Source organism: Oncorhynchus keta, chromosome 29 (assembly GCF_023373465.1).
Source record: "Oncorhynchus keta strain PuntledgeMale-10-30-2019 chromosome 29, Oket_V2, whole genome shotgun sequence".
Classification (NCBI taxonomy): Eukaryota; Metazoa; Chordata; class Actinopteri; order Salmoniformes; family Salmonidae; genus Oncorhynchus; species Oncorhynchus keta.
The window spans coordinates 22,772,701-22,793,267 of NC_068449.1; the positions used below are offsets into that span (position 1 = coordinate 22,772,701).

A 20,567-nucleotide genomic window follows, 5' to 3' on the forward strand; every position below is an offset into this window, starting at 1 on the left:
TGTTGCTCAGATGTGGAGCGTGCCACGATGGAGGGTGGAGGGGGAAAGTGGAGGGAGCAGAGAGTGGCAAGGGGAGGGAGAGGTAAGGAGCAGTTGGGCAGGTGAGTATTGCATTTGAGTAATTTGGCAGACACTCTTATCCAGAGCGACTTACAGGTGAAGGGGCAAACGGCTGGGGTCAGAGGATGATAAATCCTGAAATAGGGCAGTGGATAGGCTATTTCCTGCCATGCCCTGGAGTGTAAAACATCCAAAGATTAAGGATGACATTGTGAGTGATCTGAGCATGAAGGGGTTAATTAGAACACTTGCACCTCCAGGGGGGTAAAGCTGCCCCTCTGATTCACCATGTTCCTGCCTTGGCCTGTCACAGATCCAACATGGCAGCTCAGCCTAATAGCTTCCGCTCTCTGATAACGCCAGGCCTTCCTCTGCTCTGTCCACACCCAGGCTTGCCGTGAGAGGGATAATCACTGATCATTAGGTCTATAGAATATAGACTCACTGGTTTCTAAAAGAGAATGTGCAGCTGTGTTCTCTGGGTTCTGTCTCTCTCTTCCCCCTTCTCTCTCTCTCTCTGCCTCTTTTTATTTTTCTGACTATCTCTCTCCCTCCTTACAGTTTAGCTCTGCATCCGGAGCGTGTGCTGGTAGCCACGGGACAGGTGGGCAAGGAGCCTTACATCTGTGTGTGGGATTCTTACACCGTACAGACCGTGTCCATCCTCAAGGACACACACACACACGGCATCGCCTGCCTGGCCTTCGACCTCGATGGACAGGTACAGTTATGAGACAACACTTCCTTATGCGTATCCACTTCCTTATGCGTATCCATCTACTTTGCTAGATTTCCATATTATTGTACTACATCAAGTGACAGATGTAGGGGGAAAAGACTCAGGATAATTGCAGATGATTAGATTAACATGAATAGTTCAGTAAGAAATGAATATAGCAGCTACATGACTGTTAGCGCCTCCTCTGCTCTGGCACGGCAGTGGCACTCCTGCTCGGCTCGCCCACTCGGTTGCGTTTCTAAATGACACATCTGTGATTGCTCCAGTGGTTTTAGCAGGAAGGCTATACAGCGACAGAGAGAGTGTGAGAGAGAGGTTTAACGTTAAGAGTCAGCTGGAATCTCTTTCATCCACTGACTCACAGAGTTTGGTAGCACGTTGTGAAGTTACGGTGAGCAACACAAACAGTACAGGGGCCAGAGCTTTGATGACTGGAGTAGCCATGTGCTACAGTAGAAGAGTGTATCGTTACTTATGGTGTTGTTTTCTCTGTGCAAACTATTGCTAATGTATTTCAGCTCTTCATGCCATATTTAACATTCTGCACCCCCCATCCATTGCATTTTCATATAAGTTACTTACAGTATAGGAGGAACTAGTATAATTTGCATGAGGCATTATTGTTAGGTGTTATAACTTCATGTATACTCATTCCACTGAAATGTTAGCTTGTTGCCAACTCTCCACAGAGGAATACTTTTCAGGGTTTATTTACAGTCGTTTGCTGTCTAGTATTTGTTGCATTTTCAAAAATCTATATTTCATGGATCAAGCACTCAGTTTTATCTTGGTGAGCCCCTCTGAGTCTCCCATAGGGCCCCTCAGAGCAGTTCTACCTCCACTGTTTACAGAGCTACACCATGGAAATTAGTCCATGCATTATCCTGGTTGGATAGAGTCGTCTGGGGATTGAGATAGGATGTGACAGTCTCAAACTACAACAGGCTCTGGCTCTGAATGCCTCTGTGTTCACTGGGTCTCCTGATCTCTCTCTGTCCTCTCTACGGATCTGGTCATGTCAACATTGTCTGGACTGTGTTATGTTCCCAAGTGGCTCGGCGGTCTAAGAAATTGCATCTCAGTGCAAGAGGTGTCATTATAGTCCCTGGTTTGATTCCAGGCCTTATCACATCCAGCCGTGATTGGGAGTCCCATAGAGCGGCGCACAATTGGCCCAGCGTCGTCTGGGTTTGGCCGGGGTAAGAATTTGTTCTTAACTGACTTGCCTAGTTAAATAAAGGTTCAAAAAAATTAAAATGGTCCCTTCCAGATAACAGTGAATAAACTTCTGAGGACAGTTGCCATTGATAAAAGCACTTGTTTCTCATCCAATGCAAATAAAAAATCCACATTTACATTTTAAGGATTTGTTTCAAAATGGTCTCTAAGGGTTCAGTGATTAATCACAGTAGGAATATACACTGAGTGTACAAAACAGTAGGGGCACCACCTTCCTAATATTCAGTTCACCCCCTTTTGCCCTCAGAACAGCCTCAATTCATCGGGTTATGGACTCTACAAGGTGTTGAAAGCGTTCCACAGGGATGCTGGACCATGTTGACACCAAAGCTTCCCACAGTTGTGTCAAGTTGGCTGGATGTCCTTTGAGTGGTGGACCATTCTTGACACACAGGAAACTGTTGAGAGTGAAATCCCCATCAGCATTGCAGTTTTTGACACACTCAATCCGCTGCGCCTGACACCCACTATCATACCCCGTTCATAGGCACTTAAATATTTTGTCTTGCCCCTTCACCCGCTGAATAGCACACACACACAATACATGTCTCAAGGATTAAAAATCTTTCTTTAACTTGTCTTTTCCCCTTCATCTACACTGATTGAAGTGGATTTAACAAGTGACATCAATATACGGGACCATAGCTCTCAAAAGGATTCATTCACCTGGTCAGTCTAGGTTAATCCTAGATGTAAGGCCCTCCAGGACCTACACCAGGCAATGTCAGGGGAAGGCCCTAAAAATTGTCAGAAAGACTCCAGCCACCCTAGTCAGACTGTTCTGTCTGCTACCGCACGGCAGCCGGTACCGGAGTCTAAGTCCAAAAGGCTTCTTAACAGCTTTGACTCTGTACCAGTACCCCCTGTATATATATCCCGCTGTGGTTAATTTACTGCTGCTCTTTAACTACTTGGTATTTTATTTGGTACTTAACACGTATTTTTCTTAACTGCATTGTTGGTTAAGGGCTTGTAAGTAAGCATTTCACTGTAAGGTCTACTACACCTGTTGTATTCGGCGTATGTGACAAATACAATTTGATTTGATGTCATGGAAAGAGCAGGTGTTCCTACTTTTTTGTATACTCAGTGTATAAAAGCTTCCTTCATTTGTCAATCTGTAAACCCTTTGAGCTAACCCACAAAGACCAAGCAATAAACCCTTTGAGCTAACCCACAAAGACCAAGCAATAAACCCTTTGAGCTAACCCACAAAGACCAAGCAATAAACCCTTTGAGCTAACCCACAAAGACCAAGCAATAAACCCTTTGAGCTAACCCACAAAGACCAAGCAATAAACCCGTTGAGCTAACCCACAAAGACCAAGCAATAAACCCTTTGAGCTAACCCACAAAGACCAAGCAATAAACCCTTTGAGCTAACCCACAAAGACCAAGCAATAAACCCTTTGAGCTAACCCACAAAGACCAAGCAATAAACCCTTTGAGCTAACCCACAAAGACCAAGCAATAAACCCTTTGAGCTAACCCACAAAGACCAAGCAATAAACCCTTTGAGCTAACCCACAAAGACCAAGCAATAAACCCTTTGAGCTAACCCACAAAGACCAAGCAATAAACCCTTTGAGCTAACCCACAAAGACCAAGCAATAAACCCCTGATAAGGGCCGTAATGCATTTTTACTTTCAACAATAAAGAAGCAGTTTTATCAACATTCCACTGTCCTACAATATTTACTGAACTTCCTATTCACTGGAGAGCGCGTTAGTGTTCACTCCCTTTGCACCTCACCTGTTAGAACATGCTTTGCTGTATCGCGGAGTAGCCTATCATAATATATTATATATATACTCTGAAGAGAGCACAGCTCTGTGATCGTGTCATCGTTGCACCATGCAAAAAGATTGCCTCTAGGTCAAACCGTTACAAAGTTATGACTCATATTATCGGAGCTACCGTTAGAAAAGATATATATCAACTTTGTAAACTATTTTGCGGGCCGTATACTACTCGTGGGCTGTGCGGCCAAACATTTATTTGATAACAAACAGGAGTAAGATCCCTGCTGTATCCACAATGCTTAAACAGCCCTTCTGAATCATTTGTCAATTGCTTCATGCTATCATGACTCAGCCAATCTTCCACCGCCCTCACCTTTGTCAGGATATATCTGAGCGTTCCCTGCAGCGATGACGTATCCCAAAAAGGAGTAAATGGAGCAATGGAATTCACATTTCTCTGCTTTGACAAACAGCTGGTTCCCCCAAGAAGTGCTAGAGGACTTGTTGGATGTGGAGGACATGTTCTTGAGCTGAACAGGAAAAGACAAGGATGTCGTCGAGGTAGACAAACACAAACCGGTTTAAAATGTCACGGAGCACAGCGCTGACCATGGCCTCGAACACTATGGGAGCGTTGGTCCGTCTGAACAGCATAACCAGATTCGCGTAGTGTTGAAGGCTGTCTTCCACTCGTCTCTTCCCGTATCCAAACTAGGTGGTAGGCATTCCAAAGGTCCAACATCAAAAAGTTGTTCACCCCCTGGAGAGGCTCGAATGCTGATGAGAGGAGTGGTAGATTTTTTTTACTGTGATGTCATTCAGGCCCCAGTAGTCGATACAGGGTTTAATCCTTTTTTCCACAAAGAAGAACCCTGCAGCCAGAGTCCTCAAATGTAGTCCTCTATGGCCTTATTCCCAGACAGGGAATAAAGCCGCCCCCGAGGCAGTGTGGTGCCCAGGAGGAGATCAATGGCGCAATCGTAGGGACGATGCAGCGGAAGTGATGTGGCGTGAGTCTTGTAGAAAACCTCCCGGAGGTCCTGGTACTCTGCGGGAACAGCGTAGAGATCCAAGGCTTTTCCCAAGCCTGCAGGAGGACGTCCCTGGGCAAGCTGTGCCGCCTCAAGGCAGTGTGCATGGCAGAATGGGCTCCAACCCAGGATAGAACTAGTAGCCCAGTTGATCAAGGGGTTGTGCCTCTGGAGCCATGAAAATCCCAAAACCACAGGATTCAATTAGTAGAAACCGTATGGACTCACTGTGATTGACTGACACACGCAGGTTAATAGGAACCGTACTGTGAGTGCCTCTGCCAATGGAGCGTCCGTTCAATGCTCTGGCGTCCATGGGAATAGAAGGGGGTTATGTGGAGATACCCAGCTCAGATACCAGGGTAGCGTCCATGAAGCTCTCGTCAGCCCCAGAGTCAATGAGCACCCGGAGAGATTTAGCAGGATAGCATGAAGAGGAGTATGAGTAATAGGAGTTTGGAGACTCCCAGTATTGTTCACCAGCGTACTTGTACCTGCTGATGAGCCTGTTCTTTTACTGGATATATAATGTGATGTAATACCACAATACAAGCAACTGTTGGAGCTCAGCCTGCGTAAATGTTCATTTAGAGACAATCTAGCCCTGCCCAGCTGCATGGGCTCTGGAAGAGACGAGTCACCAGTCCCCGATGATTCCCGAGGGAACTCGGGTGACTTCAGAATCACTCAGGAATGCAGGAGTCGAGGACTTCCAGGGTTGTTCCGAGGAAAGGGAGAAACCATGGACGGGCGAGTGTGACCGAGAACAGACCTCCTCTCCCTCCTGCGTTCCCGTAGGCGCCCATCAATCCTCATGGTCAAGGCTATGAGGGAGTCGAGGTCCATGCATAACTCCAAAACTGCGATCTTTAATTTCCTCCGATAATGCATGAAGGAAGGTGCCGACCAGGGAATCCGGGTTCCAGGCACTCTTGGCTGCCAACGTGCAAAAGTCTACTGCGTAGTCTGCCACACTACAGAAGTCTTGACATAGTTGAAGTAGCTTCCGAGCTGCCTCTATCCCAGACACCGGAGAATCTAACACCTTTCTCACCTCCGCTACGAAATCCTCCAGACGAATGCAAACGGCAGATTGTTGCTCCCTTCCAGACATCAGCATTATGAGATACGCTATCTTTGAACGGTCTTAAGGAAATGAAGAGGGCTGCAGCTCAAAGATGAGGGAGCGCTGGGAGAGATGCGCCCGGCAGGTCCCAGGATCCCCAACATAGCGCTCCGAACGTGGTATGCGGCGTTCTTCGGGAAGCTGGGGTAGGCTGGGGAAAAGCACCGCTGGTAGCAGTGTTACTGAGTGTCCGGGAGGTTTCTCTTGTGGCTTGCTGCCCGATAGATAGTCCGCGGAATTGCTCCAGTAATGAGTTGAAACCCTGGTTATGGCGTTCCACCAAGGAATGGAGTCCTTCCAAAAGGTTCTGAAGTAGCTTCTCGTGTCTTCCAATGGTGGCTCCTTGCTGGCAGATAGTGTTGCGGAGCTAGTCGAAGTCTGCTGGGTTAGTCATGGCCAGTTCATACCATCACGACTCAGGTTATGACCCAGATGCAGACACAGGAGGCAGCTGGTTCTTAGAATATTTATTATATCAAATGGGGCAGGCAAAAATGCAGGTTGAGGGCAGGCAGAGGTTCGTAGTCCAAGGCAGAGTAAAAAAAAAAAGGACAGAACGTCAGGCAGGCTCAGGGTCAGGGCAGGCAGAAAGGTCGTAACCGGGAAGACTAGAAAACAAGACCTAGAGAAATGAAGAAACACGCTGGTAAGACCTGACAAAACAAGACAAACTGGTGACAGACAGACAGAAAACGCAGGTGTAAATACACAGGATAATGGGGAAAATAGGAGACACTTGGTGAGGGGTGGAGACAAACACAAGACAGGTGAAACAGATTAGGGTGTGACACATGCAAACTTTTTGATCCAGATAATCTCACCCTTCTTTGCTGAATGAATACCCACAGTTTCACAAGGTTTCATCATGGGGTGAAGCTTTACCCTTCATTAAAATACAGTATTCTCAAACACTTCTCATCCCCTCATGTGGACTTGCCCAAATGTTGATTCATTGGCAGATCAAAGTTTCCTCCCACCACCAAACAGAGCAAGGTGCAGCAGAGTAGAGATGGATTTCCGTAAGCATCCCCTCTCCTGCTGCTGCTGCCTACTCACTGGGCTATAGGAGCCTCTTCCAGCAGAATCATACAGATGGGCTCTCATCCAGAGCCAGAGGCATGGAAACTTTTACTGTATACAGCCAATGTTATATTTTCTTTTATTGTAGTCATGAGTCATATGAGTGTCAAGTAAAATAGTGTTGTTTAGAGTAGGCTGTGGTCTGTACCATACATTCTGTTTCATAAAATGCTTTTTCCTTTGCAGTGTTTGGTCTCAGTGGGTCTGGACTCCAAAAACACAATCTGTGTGTGGGACTGGAGGAGGGGCAAGGTGCTAGCAGCAGCTCCTGGCCACACTGACAGGGTAACTATACTACACCATCCTCCCCTCTCTGTAGCTAGAAATGCCGCAAGGATGGAGCAGGAAGGAGGATGAGCCCAAAGGAGATGCACATAAACAAGTTACGCCAGATTGATCATTAGCATTCCCGACAATGGCTGAGGAGATACTAAGCTAATGAAATAAAATGTTCAAAAGATTAAATGAAAATGTATTTTTATTCAGCCAAAATACGCAAAGACACATACCTACACACACTAACACTAATTGGGGAGGCAGGGTAGCCTAGTGGTTAGAGCATTGGACTAATAACTGAAAGGTTGCAAGTTCGCATCCCTGAGCTGACAGGTACAAATCTGCCACTGAACAGGCAGTTAACCCACGGTTCCTAGGCCATCATTGAAAATAAGAATTTGTTCTTAACTGACTTGCCTAGTTAAAATAAAATTAAAATAAAAACACACCTGAAGTGTTTTTGTTAGATCTTGTACAATGATGCTAATTAAAGATGACATTCAGATATTGTAAAGTATTTGTTGCACAGTATGTTATGCATTTAATTGTCCAAAGTTAAATTTACTATGTGATCTTTTCAACAGATATTTGACATATCGTGGGACTTGTACCAGCCAAGCAAGCTTGTTAGCTGTGGTGTCAAACATATCAAGGTACTGTTAAAATCAAGTTCATACCTTACAAAACTAGCTTACTGAAGGCCCTCAAGCTATCAAAGTGTGTTAGAATCTACAATATGTTGGATGGTTAGCACACACAGATATGGTGTCCATCATAGACTATTCTTTTGAAAAGGTATTATGTCTTGTGTCTGGTTACCATAATGTTTCAGAAAGTTCTTTAGTGAATTTAATGGAAATGCGCTCCTTTCCTCTTGGCCTTCTTTGCTTTATCGCAGTGATAATATCAAAGCCTTACAAGAGATATACAGTACCAGTCAAAAGTTTGGACACAGCTACTCATTAAAGGGTTTTTCTTTATTTTTACTATTTTCTACATTGTAAAATAATGGTGAAGACATCAAAACTATGAAATAACACATATGGAATCATGTAGTTAACAAAAAAGCGTAATTGTATATTTAAGGCTCTTCAAAGTAGCTACCCTTTGCCTTGATGACAGCTTTGCACACTCTTGGCATTCTCTCAACTAGCTTCATGAGTTAGTTGCCAGAAATGCATTTTAATTAACAGGTGCACCTTCTTAAACGTTAATTTGTGGAATTTGTTTAATTCTTCATGTGTTAGAGCCAATCAGTTGCGTTGTGACAAAGTATAGGTGGTATACAGAAGATAGCCCTATTTGGTTAAAGACCATGTCCATATTATGGCAACAGCTCAAATAAGCAAAGAGAAATGACAGTCCATCATTACTTTAAGACATGAAGGTCAGTCAATGTGGAAAATGTCAAGAACTTTTAAAGTTTCTTCAAGTGCAGTTGCAAAAACCAACAAGCTCTAGGATGAAACTGGTTCTCATGAGGACCGCCACAGGAAAGGATGACCCAGAGTTACCTCTACTGCAGAGGATTACTCCACTAGAGTTCCAGCCTCAGCAATTGCAGCCCAAATAAATGCTTCATAGAGTCCAATAATAAGAAGATACTTGCTTGGGCCAAGAAACACAAGCAATGGACATTAGATCGGTGGAAATCTGTGCTTTGGTCTGATGAGCCAAATCTGAGATTTTTGATTCCAAACGCTGTGTCTTTGTGAGAAGCAGAGTACATGAACGGATGATCTCTGCATGTGTGGTTCCCACGTGAAGCATGGAGGAGGAAGTGTGATGTGGTGGGGGTGCTTTGCTGATGACACTGTCAGTGATTTATTTAGAATTCAAGGCACACTTAACCAGCATGGCTACCACAGCATTCTGCAGCAATACGCCATCCCATCTGGTTTGCGCTTAGTGGGACTATCATTTGTTTTTCAACAGGACAATGACCCAACACACCTCCAGGCTGTGTAAGGGCTATTTGACCAAGAAGGTGAGTGATGGAGTTCTGCGTCAGATGACCTGGCCTCCACAATCACCCAACCTCAACCCAATTGAAATGGTTTGGGATGAGTTGAACCGCAGAGTGAAGGAAAAGCAACCAATAAGTGTTCAGCATATACCATGGGACCACGCAGCCATCATACCGCTCAGGAGAAGATGCGTTCTCTCTCCTAGAGATGAACGTACTTTGGTGTGAAAAGTGCACATCAATCCCAGAATAACAGCAAAGGACATTGTGACAATGCTGGAAGAAACAGGTACAAAAGTATCTATATCGACAGTAAAACAAGTCCTATATCGACATAACCTGAAAGGCCACTCAGCAAGGAAGAAGCCACTGCTCCAAAACCGCCATAAAAAAGCCAGACTACGGTTTGCAACTGCACATGGGGACAAAGATCATCATCATGATGAAACAAAAATAGACCTGTTTGGCCATAATGACCATCGTTATGTTCGGAGGAAAAAGTGGGAGGCTTGCTATCCGAAGAACACCATCCCAACCGTGAAGCACGGGGGTGACAGCATCCTGTTGTGGGGGTGCTTTACTGCAGGAGGGACTGGTGCACTTCACAAAATAGATTGTATCATGAGGATAGAAAATGTTGTGGATATGTTGAAGCAACATCTCAAGACATCAGTCAGGAAGTTAAAGCTTGGTCGCAAATGGCTATTCCAAATAGACAATGACCCCAAGCATACTTCCAAAGTTGTGTCAAAATGGCTTAAGGACAACAAGGTCAAGGTATTGGATTGGCCATCACAAAGCCCTGACCTCAATCCTATAGAAAATTTGTGGGCAGAACTGAAAAAACATGTACGTGCAAGAAGGCCTACAGACCTGACTCTGTTACATCAGCTCTGTCAGGAGGAATGAGACAAAATTCACCCAACTTATTGTGGGAAGTGTGTGGAAGGCTACCCGAAACGTTTGACCCAAGTTAAACAATTTAAAGGCAATGCTACCAATTACTAATTGAGTGTATGTAAACTTCTGACCCACTGGGAATGTGATGAAAGAAATAGAAGCTGAAATAAATCTCTCTACTATTATTCTGACATTTCACCTTCTTAAAATAATGTGGCGATCCTTACTGACCTAAGACAGGGAATTTTTACTAGGATTAAATTTCAGGAATTGTGAAAAACTGAGTTTAAATGTATTTGGCTAAATTGTATGTAAACTTCTGACTTCAACTGTAGGTGTGTCCAAACCTTTGACTGGTACTGTATGTAAAAACAATTTTTTACTGGAGTGATGGAGGTAGATATGTATAGGGGTAAGGTGACTAGGCATCAGGATATTAGATATACAGAGGAAGCTTGTAAGTGAGTGGGTGTGTAGAGTCAGTATAAATGTATGTGCATGTTATTTGTGAGTGAGAAGATGATGGAGTGAGTGTGTGTGAGTGTGTGGGGGGGCTACTAGGGCCATGTGAGTGTGCATAGAGACAAAAAAAGGGCAATGAGGATACAAGGTTAACTCAGTCCGTGTAGCTATGTTGTTAGCTATTTATGAGTCTTATTGCTTGGGAATAGAATCTGTTCAAGAGACTGTTGGTGCCAGACATGATGCACCGGTACCGCTTGCCGTGCGGAAGCAGAAAGAATAGTCTGTGGCTTGGGTGGTTGGAGTCTTCAACGATTTTCCGTGCCTTCGTACCACACCTCCTGATATAGATGTCCTGGATGTTGTTTGCAGAGGAGGAAAAATGTAGTATTTGTAAAGGAGAATTCAGCAGAATTCAGATTAATGAAAGTATAGTCACGACAATGTTTCCACCGCCATTTCTTGCATTATTAATTTTACCAGCGCTAAAAGATCCCACCATGTTGAACGAACAAATGATTGGTCGAGATTTATAAAATTGTACTGAAACTTCCTGTTTCCATTACACCTGTCGTGATTTTTAAAAAATGGACGATATATCTTTACTCTCATTTACATTTACATTTAAGTCATTTAGCAGACGCTCTTATCCAGAGCGACTTACAAATTGGTGCATACACCTTATGACATCCAGTGGAACAGCCACTTGCATCTAAATCTTTTTTTTTTGGGGGAGAAGGGGGGTGAGAAGGAAAAACTGTCAATGAAAACGTGGTTAGTGTTCCTGCTGCACTCAATCCTATTTAAAGAATACTTATTTTTCAACTTTTTTCATCAAGCAGATCTTATATAAAAAAAAGCACCCATATCTCTGCAAAGCCGTGGTGCTCTGTATTAGATTCATGGAGGATGTTAATTCCCCAAACGGAATTTAGACCAAATTGTTGTCTTTAGATAAGTATCATATTACAGGGAACTTCTGCTTTCATGATATATTTTCCATTTAATTGAGTATGCTTCTGTGTGTGATTGTGTGTTTATCATTGGAATATGCATTTGTCTACCTTATCTGTAATGTGAAGGTGCTCCCACCCCCACCCCTCGTGATAATATACCCCTCTCCCACAACCCTACGCCAGAACCCCTATGCAGCGAAGCAATCCTCTCTCTCTAAATCTCTCTCTTTGTCTGTCTCCCGCTCTATCTCCTGATGCCAAGGCAATCCAGCAATCATCCCACATAATTCCCAAGCCTTTACCCTGCGGACCGTGTGACATCTGCTCTGCAGCCCTGTGCTCACTCAGCGATTATAGCACTCAATGCATCCAGGAGATTTAGCCCCAATAATCCCCTCACTACAATCCCAGGAAAACATCATTTCTGGGACTACGTCTGCCGCTTCCACCTCAACACAAAAGAAAATAGGGAAGCAAGAGGATCCACCATTAGCTAAAATCATGTTGCGGTCAGTAGGTAATTTGATTTGGCTTTGACTGTGATCTTGCTTGGCAGCCCTGTGCCTGGGACATGCAGACACGCACACGTCTGGTTGATAGATGATTAGTTTGCCTCTATACCTGATTAAGCAGCTCCTTCACGTATGTCTATCACTATTAGGTGATACCCAGCTAACACATAACATTCTGAAAACCATATGTTTCTTAGAGCTTGGTGAGATCATGGTTGTCCTGTGTTTATTTTGCATACTGTACAACCTTCCCACAACTTTCTGGGAATGGTGCCGGATAGTTGCTTGGCTTTGAAAAATTTGCAGCACATTTAAGGAATTTGACAAAATAACGTAATTTTTGTTGGGTATTTCATTACATTATCAGAACGTTTCCTAAAAGTTCAAACATGGTTAAATTGAATTGTATTTTTGGTAATGTTCTAGGAATGTTCTCCAACAGGCTTGGCATTGTGAATGTTCTCAAATAGCTCAGAGAACGTTACACATCCTCCTGTGGGAATTTCAATACTTCAGCATAACATTTCCACCAAGTTTCCTCGTGGTTCTATTTAAAGTCATGTTTTCAGAACATTAAGAAAACTTTCCATAAAAAAATACAAAAAACATTACTAACGTTCAAAGAACGTTCTAGGAATGTTATTGAAAACATATACATTCCGTTCTCAGAATCAACAAAACTCTGTTATCATCTATCTTGTTAAGCGTTATCAGGTGTGTTGTCAGCCCCCACTAATTGGCCACACCTGATCTTAATGAGTGCTTCTTTCCTTTGAAATGGGGTCTGTTTGAATAGACTCAAATGAACAGCTTTGTAAGAGTTTAAAAAAACAAACAGGGCAAGCTCACTCCACCCTGGTGGTGCAGAGGACTAATTCCATGGATAAAGAACAGAAGATCATAGGTTCAAATCTCATTGACATTGTGCCACATTGTTTGTATGATTAATGCCTTAGCAAATGAATTTCCATGTGTCCTATCTGTGGTTATAACTCAGAACAGTGAACCCAAACTAAAGTGTTATTAAAAGTCTCATTGAAACATTCAGTGGAAGTTTTTTAATGTGATTTTTTTAGCCCTTTCATGGTATCCAATTGGTAGTTACAGTCTTGTCTCATAGCTGCAACTCCCATACAGACTCTGGAGAGGCGAAGGTCGAGAGCCATTTGTCCTCCGAAACACAACCCAACCAAGCCGCACTGCTTCTTGACACAATGCCCACTTAACCCAGAAGCCAGCCGCACTAATGTATCGGAGGAAACACCGTACACCTGGCGACCGTGTCAGTGTACACTGCACCCGGCCCGCCACAGGAGTCGCTAGTGCGCGATGGGACAAGGACATCACTGCCGGCCAAAACCTCCTCTAACCTGGATGACACTGGGCCAATTGTGCACCGCCCCATGGGTCTCCCAGTCGTGGACAGCTGCGACAGAGCCTGGACTCGAACTCAGAATCTGTAGTGGCACAGCTAGCACTGCAATGCAGTGCCTTAGAACGCTGCGCCACTCAGGGAACCATAGTAAAACATTCCCAGAACCTCCCAGCAACTAAAAATTAACATTCCCAGAACAGACTAAATGTTCAATTCCATTCACAAAATGTTTAAAAAACGTTCTGTTTTATTTGTCAGAAATGTATGGATTTGTTCCCAGAACCAATGGGAAACCAAAAACTTATGTTTCCACAACTTCCAAGGAACCAAATGTGTTTGGAGGATAGACACATCAGGTCATATAGGTTGCACACACACACACATTCTTATAGACTCAAGCACATTCATACACACATTCTGTGCTGAGCTTTTACGGAGAACTTTATATTTGGAGGATTTAGACAGGCAGACGAGAGGCATGCAAACAGGGGTGCTTTCAAAGCCTCCTCCGATAGTACCCTGGCATCAATCCGTCAGCAAGTATCTTTACACTGAGATTCAGTCATTGCTGTAAAATTGAGAATAAGTCATTAATTTCCATAATGCTCAGTGAAGCCTTCAGTGCCATGACATTGAGAGTCACTGTGGTGGTTATGAGTGGCAGGCAGAGAGGGGGAATGGTGTGGTGAAGGAGGGGGAGTTGGTGCCTGCCTGCCTGGCCTGGATGATGAATTACACCCTTTCCACGTTGATTACATTACATTAAGGTTTTCCCCTGAGTAGTGGTGCAGGGAAGTGCTGTGATACATATTACTGATTGACTGACATTCTGCAGATCCATGGTTAGGCACATAGTGTGGTAGAGCTTCCACCTCTACTCTTTCCTCTGGACACACTCTGGCCCTATGTTCTATTTATTAAGACAGCTCTGCCAGGGTCTTTAGTGGCATTGGCAGCCTTACTTTAATAATTCCTACCTGTTTAGCATTGCTTCAAATAACATTCACCAAGGAAGAGAGGAACATTTCCCCGGCCAGAGGCTTTTTCTTTTAAGACCAAATGTTTCTAATTTTTCAAATAACAAACAAGACATGATGTCCTGAGCAATTTCTAACCATGACTAATAAAAAACGCAGCAAATGAATTTAATTGTTTTATCCGAATATGTTGAATGAGTGGAACAGATTAGAAAGTGAAGGGACAGCTTGGTGAGTCTTTATTTCCCTTCCTCTTGCATGTGACTCAACTCAAGTCTTGGCTGGGGAGCATCGGCTGGTCTTGCTGCTCTCTCTACTTTAAATGACAGTGGTTTTACTTATTATTCTACAGCAGAATTTAAGTGTCCACTGAACTGTCACTACAGTGCTCTCTCACTCTCTCTCTCTCTCTTTCTCACACACACACACACACACACACACACACACACACACACACACACACACACACACACACACACACACACACACACACACACACACACACACACACACACACACACACACACACACACACACACACACACACACACACACACACACACACACAATCTCTCTCTCACTTCTTCTCTCTCCCTCTGGCCTCATCATAAACCCTCCAGCCTTTCGTCTCCTCTCAGTAGTAATTCAGAGCATTTCGGGGATTAGCGGGATACCGCGTCTCCCTGTCTTATCAGACCCAGCACCGAAGGCACCCAGTCATGCCGCATCCATCCCCACTGCCTGGCTCCAACACAAGCTGAGATGATGCTGGCCTGTGATAATCAATCCCTCCTGTTAACACACTGGCCCTTGTAGCACCAAAGCACTATGCTGACTTGGCTGATATTGGAGCCCATCCCTGGCTCCTGTCTTACCTCTGCAGAGGTACAGCTCTCTGATACGTCGGACACACTATGCTATACTCAGTACCCTCACTGTTGAGATATTTCTTCTATCTACAGACTCAAAAGTAGTTTGGATTTTGGAAAACACTTTACTTAAAACCTGCATGTACAGTTGAAGTCAGAAGTTTCCGTATGTGTTATTTCATAGTTTTGATGTCTTCACTATTATTCTACAATGTAGAAAATAGTACAAATAAAGGAAAAACCTTAAATGAGTACAGTTGAAGTCAGAAGTTTACATACACTTAGGTTGGAGACATTACACCACAAATTTCTTGTTAACAAACTATAGTTTTGGCAAGTCGGTTAGGACATCTATTTTGTGCATGACACAAGTCATTTTTCCAACAATTGTTTACAGACAGATTATTTCACTTATAATTTACTGTATCACAATTCCAGTTGGTCAGAAGTTTACATACACTAAGTTGACTGTGGCTTTAAACAGCTTGGAAAGTTCCAGAAAATGATGTCATGGGTTTAGAAGCTTCTGATAGGCTAATTGACTAAATTTGCGTCAATTGGAGGTGTACCTGTGGATGTATTTCAAGGCCTACCTTCAAACTCAGTGCCTCTTTGCTTGACATCATGGGATTTTTTTTGTAAATCAGCCACGACTGTTGTAGACCTAAATAAGTCTGGTTTATCCTTTAGAGCAAATTCCAAATGCCTGAAGGTACCACGTTCATCTGTACAAACAATAGTACACAAGTATAAACACAATGGGACCACACAGCCATCATACCACTCAGGAGGAGATGCGTTCTGTCTCATAGAGATGAACGTAGTTTGGTGTGAAAAGTGCACATCAATCCCAGAACAACAGCAAATAACCTTGTGAAGATGCTGGAGGAAACAGGTACAAAAGTATCTATATCCACAGTAAAACGAGTCCTATATTGACATAACCTCAGTAAGGAAGAAGCCAGTGCTCCAAAACCTCCATAAAAGCCAGACTAGAGTTTGCAACTGACAAAGATCATACTTTTTGGAGAAATGTCCTCTGGTCTGATGAAACAAAGATAGAAATGTTTGGCCATAATGACCATCGTTATGTTTGGAGGAAAAGGGGGGAAGTTTGCAAGCCGAAGAACACCATCCCAACCGTGAAGCACCAGGGGTGGCAGCATCATGTTGTGGGGGTGCATTGCTACATGAGGGACTGGTGCACTTCACAAAATAGATGGAATCATGAGGATGGAAAATTATGTGGATATATTGAAGCAACATCTCAAAAAATCAGTCAGGAAGTTAAAGCTTGGTCTCAAATGGGTCTTCCAAATGAACAATGACCCAAGCATCCTTCCAAAGTTGTCTCAAAATGGCTTAAGGACAACAAAGTCAAGGTATTGTAGTGGCCGTCACAAAGCCCCGACCTCAATCCTATGGAAGATTTGTGGGCAGAACTGAAAAAGCATGTGCGAGAAAGGAGGCCTACAGACAGGACTCATTTACACCAGCCCTGTCAGGAGGAATGGGCCAAAATTCACCCAATTTATTGTGGGAAGCTTGTGGAAGGCTCCCCGAAACATTTGACCCAAGTTAAACAATTTAAAGGCAATGCTACCAAATACTAATTGAGTGTATGTAAACTTCTGACCCACTGGGAATGTGATGAAAGAAATTAAATCTGAAATAAATCATTCTCTCTACTATTTCACATTCTTAAAATAAAGTGGTGATCCTAACTGACCTAAGACAGGGAATTTGTTTACTAGGATTAAATGTCAGGAATTGTGAAAAACTGAGTTGAAATGTATTTGGCTGAGGTGTATGTAAACTTCCGACTTTAACTGTATAGTGCAGTATGATTACACCTGTAGGCGTTTTACCATTTTACAGAGATCCAGGCTCTAGCTAAAGCTAGAGGAATAAATATTGCCAGGGAAGACATCCTCCACAGGCAAGAAATGAAAACGTTAATCTCTCTGTGTGCTCTGTTACATGGGAAACACGACACACACTCATCTCTCCTGTGATCTTATCATCATGCAGACAGAACGGCTCTCTGGTTTATGGACTTTGTCCACAGTCTGGAATGTGCCCATGCATCCCAACGACCTTGTTCATAAACCATTGTGGGACTTGATAGTGACCGGTGGTGGTGGAGACTTTGTGATGATGGTGATATCTGTCCTGAGGCAGGGTGTGTGTCTGCATGCTGATCAGCTGACTACAGCTCTGACCTCCAGCATGGGTTCTGTGGAAATGGAAATGGTGAAGGCTTAGATTTTAGCTTGTGTATAGAGATGGATCTGTGTGTGTGTGTGGTGGGGAGGTGTTACAATTGAGATGTTACATGCAGGAACCCTACGTCATTTCAACGTGGATAATTGACTATTTGATCAATGAGTTTACAACCTATATTCACCCACTCAAAAAGACAGCCAAAAGTTAGTTGAATTTCCAGTGGGTTATCAGTATGCTTTGAACCATCTAAAAGCACAACCAAATTCCAATGGAAAAACAATGTTTGGTTTTTGGTTTAGTTGTCGCCCAAATGTCTGTCACATTGCTTTCAAACATTTAAAAGGCACAGCAACATTCAAATGGGAATACAATGTCAGATATTACGTTTATTTATACAACAGAAAGTATTATCACTTTTCTTCATCTAATAGCAGAACCAAATGACCTGGATTGCAGTTGAGATCACATTAACAGTATATGGTGCAAGAGACCAATGCCGTTCAAGATTCTGCGCAGATTATTACAGCAATTGTGAAGATCTCCACAGACCTGTGACAAACTATGCATGCTACAAAGCATGTGGACATCTCTTCAAATGAGTGGATCTGGCTATTTCATCCACACCCGTTTCTGACAGGGGTATAAAATCACGCACACAGCCATGCAATTTCCATAGACAAACATTGGCAGTAGAATGGCCCGTACTGAAAAGCTCAGTGACCTATAACGTGGCACCGTCATAGAATGCCACCTTTCCAACAAGTCAGTTCGTCAAATTTCTGCCCTGTTAGAGCTTCCCCGGTCAACTGTCAGTGCTGTTATTGTGAAGTGGAAACGTCTCGGAGCAACAACGGCTCAGCCATGGAGTGGTATGCCGCACAAGCTCGCAGAATGGAACCGCCGAGTGCTGAAGTGCATAGCGCGTAAACATCATCTGTCCTCTTTTGCAACACTTACTACTGAGTTCCAAACTGCCTCTGGAAGCAAAGTCAGTACAATAACTGTTCGTTGGGAGCTTCATGAAATGGATTTCCATGGCCGAGCAGCCGCAAGATCACAATGTGCAATGCCAGGCGTCGGCTGGAGTGGTGTAAATCTCACCGCCATTGGACTCTCGAGCAGTGGAAACGCATTCCTGCAAATGAGAACTTGTTCTCAACTAGCCTACCTGGTTAAATAAAGGTGAAATAAAATAAAATTAAAATAAAAAATTCTCTGGAGTGATGAATTACACTTCACCATCTGGCAGTCCGACGGACAAATCTGGGTTTCGCTGATGCCAAAATAACGCTACCTGCCCGAATGCATAGTGCCAACTGTAAAGGCGAGGTTTGGTTTGTCGAAATCGGTGTGGAAGAACTTGACTTGCCTGCACAGAGCCCTGACCTTAACTCCTTCGAACACCTTTGGGATGAATTGGAACGCTGACTGCGAGCCAGGCCTAATGCCCAACATCAGTGACCAACCTCACTAATGCTCTTGTAGCTGAAATGTTCCAACATCTAGTGGAAAGCCTTCCCAGAAGAGTGGATGCTGTTATAGCAGCAAAAGAGGGACCAAATGCCCATGATTTTGGAAGGAATGTTCGACGAGCAGGTGTGCGCATACTTTTGGTCATGTAGTGTATCTTGAACAAGCACGCTTTATATGAGTACATATTTACAGTAACCTCATAACATTTAAAGAAGATGTAACTGCTTGAATAGTTCCATCTGAGTCACTGGCGTAATCAGTGGTGTAAAGTACTTAAGTAAAAATACTTTAAAGTACTAAAGTATTTTTGGGGGGTATTTGTACTTTACTTCACTTCATATGTTTGACTACTTTTACTTTTACTCCACTACATTCCTAAAGAACATAATGTACTTTTTACTCCATACATTTTCCCTGACACATTTTCCCTGAATGCTTAGCAAGACAGGAAAATGGTCCAATTCACACACTTATCAAGAGAACATCCCTGGTCATCCCTACTGCCTCTGATCTGGCGGACTCCCTAAACACAAATGCTTAGTTTGTAAATAAAGTTCGGAGTGTTGGAGTGTGCCGCTGGCTATCAGTAAATTGGGGCAGCAGGGTAGCTTAGTGGTTATAGCGTTGGACTAGTAACCGAAAGGTTGCAAGTTCAAATCCCTGAGCTGACAAGGTACAAATCTGTCATTCTGCCCCTGAACAGGCAGTTAACCCACTGTTTCTAGGCTGTCATTGAAAATAAGAATTTGTTCTTAACTGACTTGCCTAGTAAAAAAAATAAAATGCTAGAAAATGGAATGTGAAATGATTATTACTTTTACTTTGGATTTTTAAGTTTATTTTGGTAATTGCATTTAGTTTTGATACTTAAGTATATTTAAAACCAAATACTTTTAGACTTTTACTCAAGTAGTATTTTACTGGGTGACTTTCACTTTTACTTGATCCATTTTCTATTAAGGTATCTTTACTTTTAGTCAAGTGTGACAATTGGGTACTTTTTACGCCACTGGGAGTAATCCCATACTTTAACTCAGTGGTCACTTTAAAAAAAAACATGACTTAGAAAACGTAAGTCTATGCAACATTAACCAATTAAACAGTTTTATAGCAATAAGGTTAGTTCAGTAGGCGATAGGCCCAATACGTTATCACATTGGCTATGCTTGAATTGCCCTACAAATGTTGTTCTTCTCAGACCAAATATATTTCAACATTTGATGTATTTCATCACACTGGTAATACACTGAACAAAAATATAAACCCAACATGTAAAGTGCTGGTCCCATGTTTCATAAGCTGAAATAAATGATCCCTGCAATTTTTGTACTTCCAAGAATCTTATTTCTCTCAGATATTGTGCACAAATGTGTTTACATCCCTGTTAGTGATCATTTCTCCTTAGTCAAGATAATCCATCCACCTGACAGGTGGCATATCATGAAGCCGATTAAACAGCATGATCATTACAAAGATCCACCTTGTGCAGCTTGTGGTGGCGACAATAAAAGGCCACTATAAAATGTGCAATTTTGGGACACAACACAATGTCATAGA

General features: G+C 43.1%; 1 protein-coding gene across 3 annotated transcripts in view; it reads left to right on the forward strand.

Moving 5' to 3' along the window:
• Positions 1-20,567, forward strand: part of LOC118362501 (echinoderm microtubule-associated protein-like 5) — a 64,499-nt gene that overhangs the window by 15,471 nt on the left and 28,461 nt on the right. For all 3 annotated transcript variants that reach the window (XR_008086208.1, XR_008086209.1, XM_052486212.1), the window contains exons 2-4: positions 622-781; positions 7,205-7,303; positions 7,879-7,947. Coding sequence is in view for 1 of the 3 variants with exons in the window: in XM_052486212.1 (XP_052342172.1) it covers positions 622-781; positions 7,205-7,303; positions 7,879-7,947 (328 nt within the window). In the remaining 2 variants the exon portion in view is untranslated. The remainder of the gene's footprint in view (positions 1-621; positions 782-7,204; positions 7,304-7,878; positions 7,948-20,567) is intronic.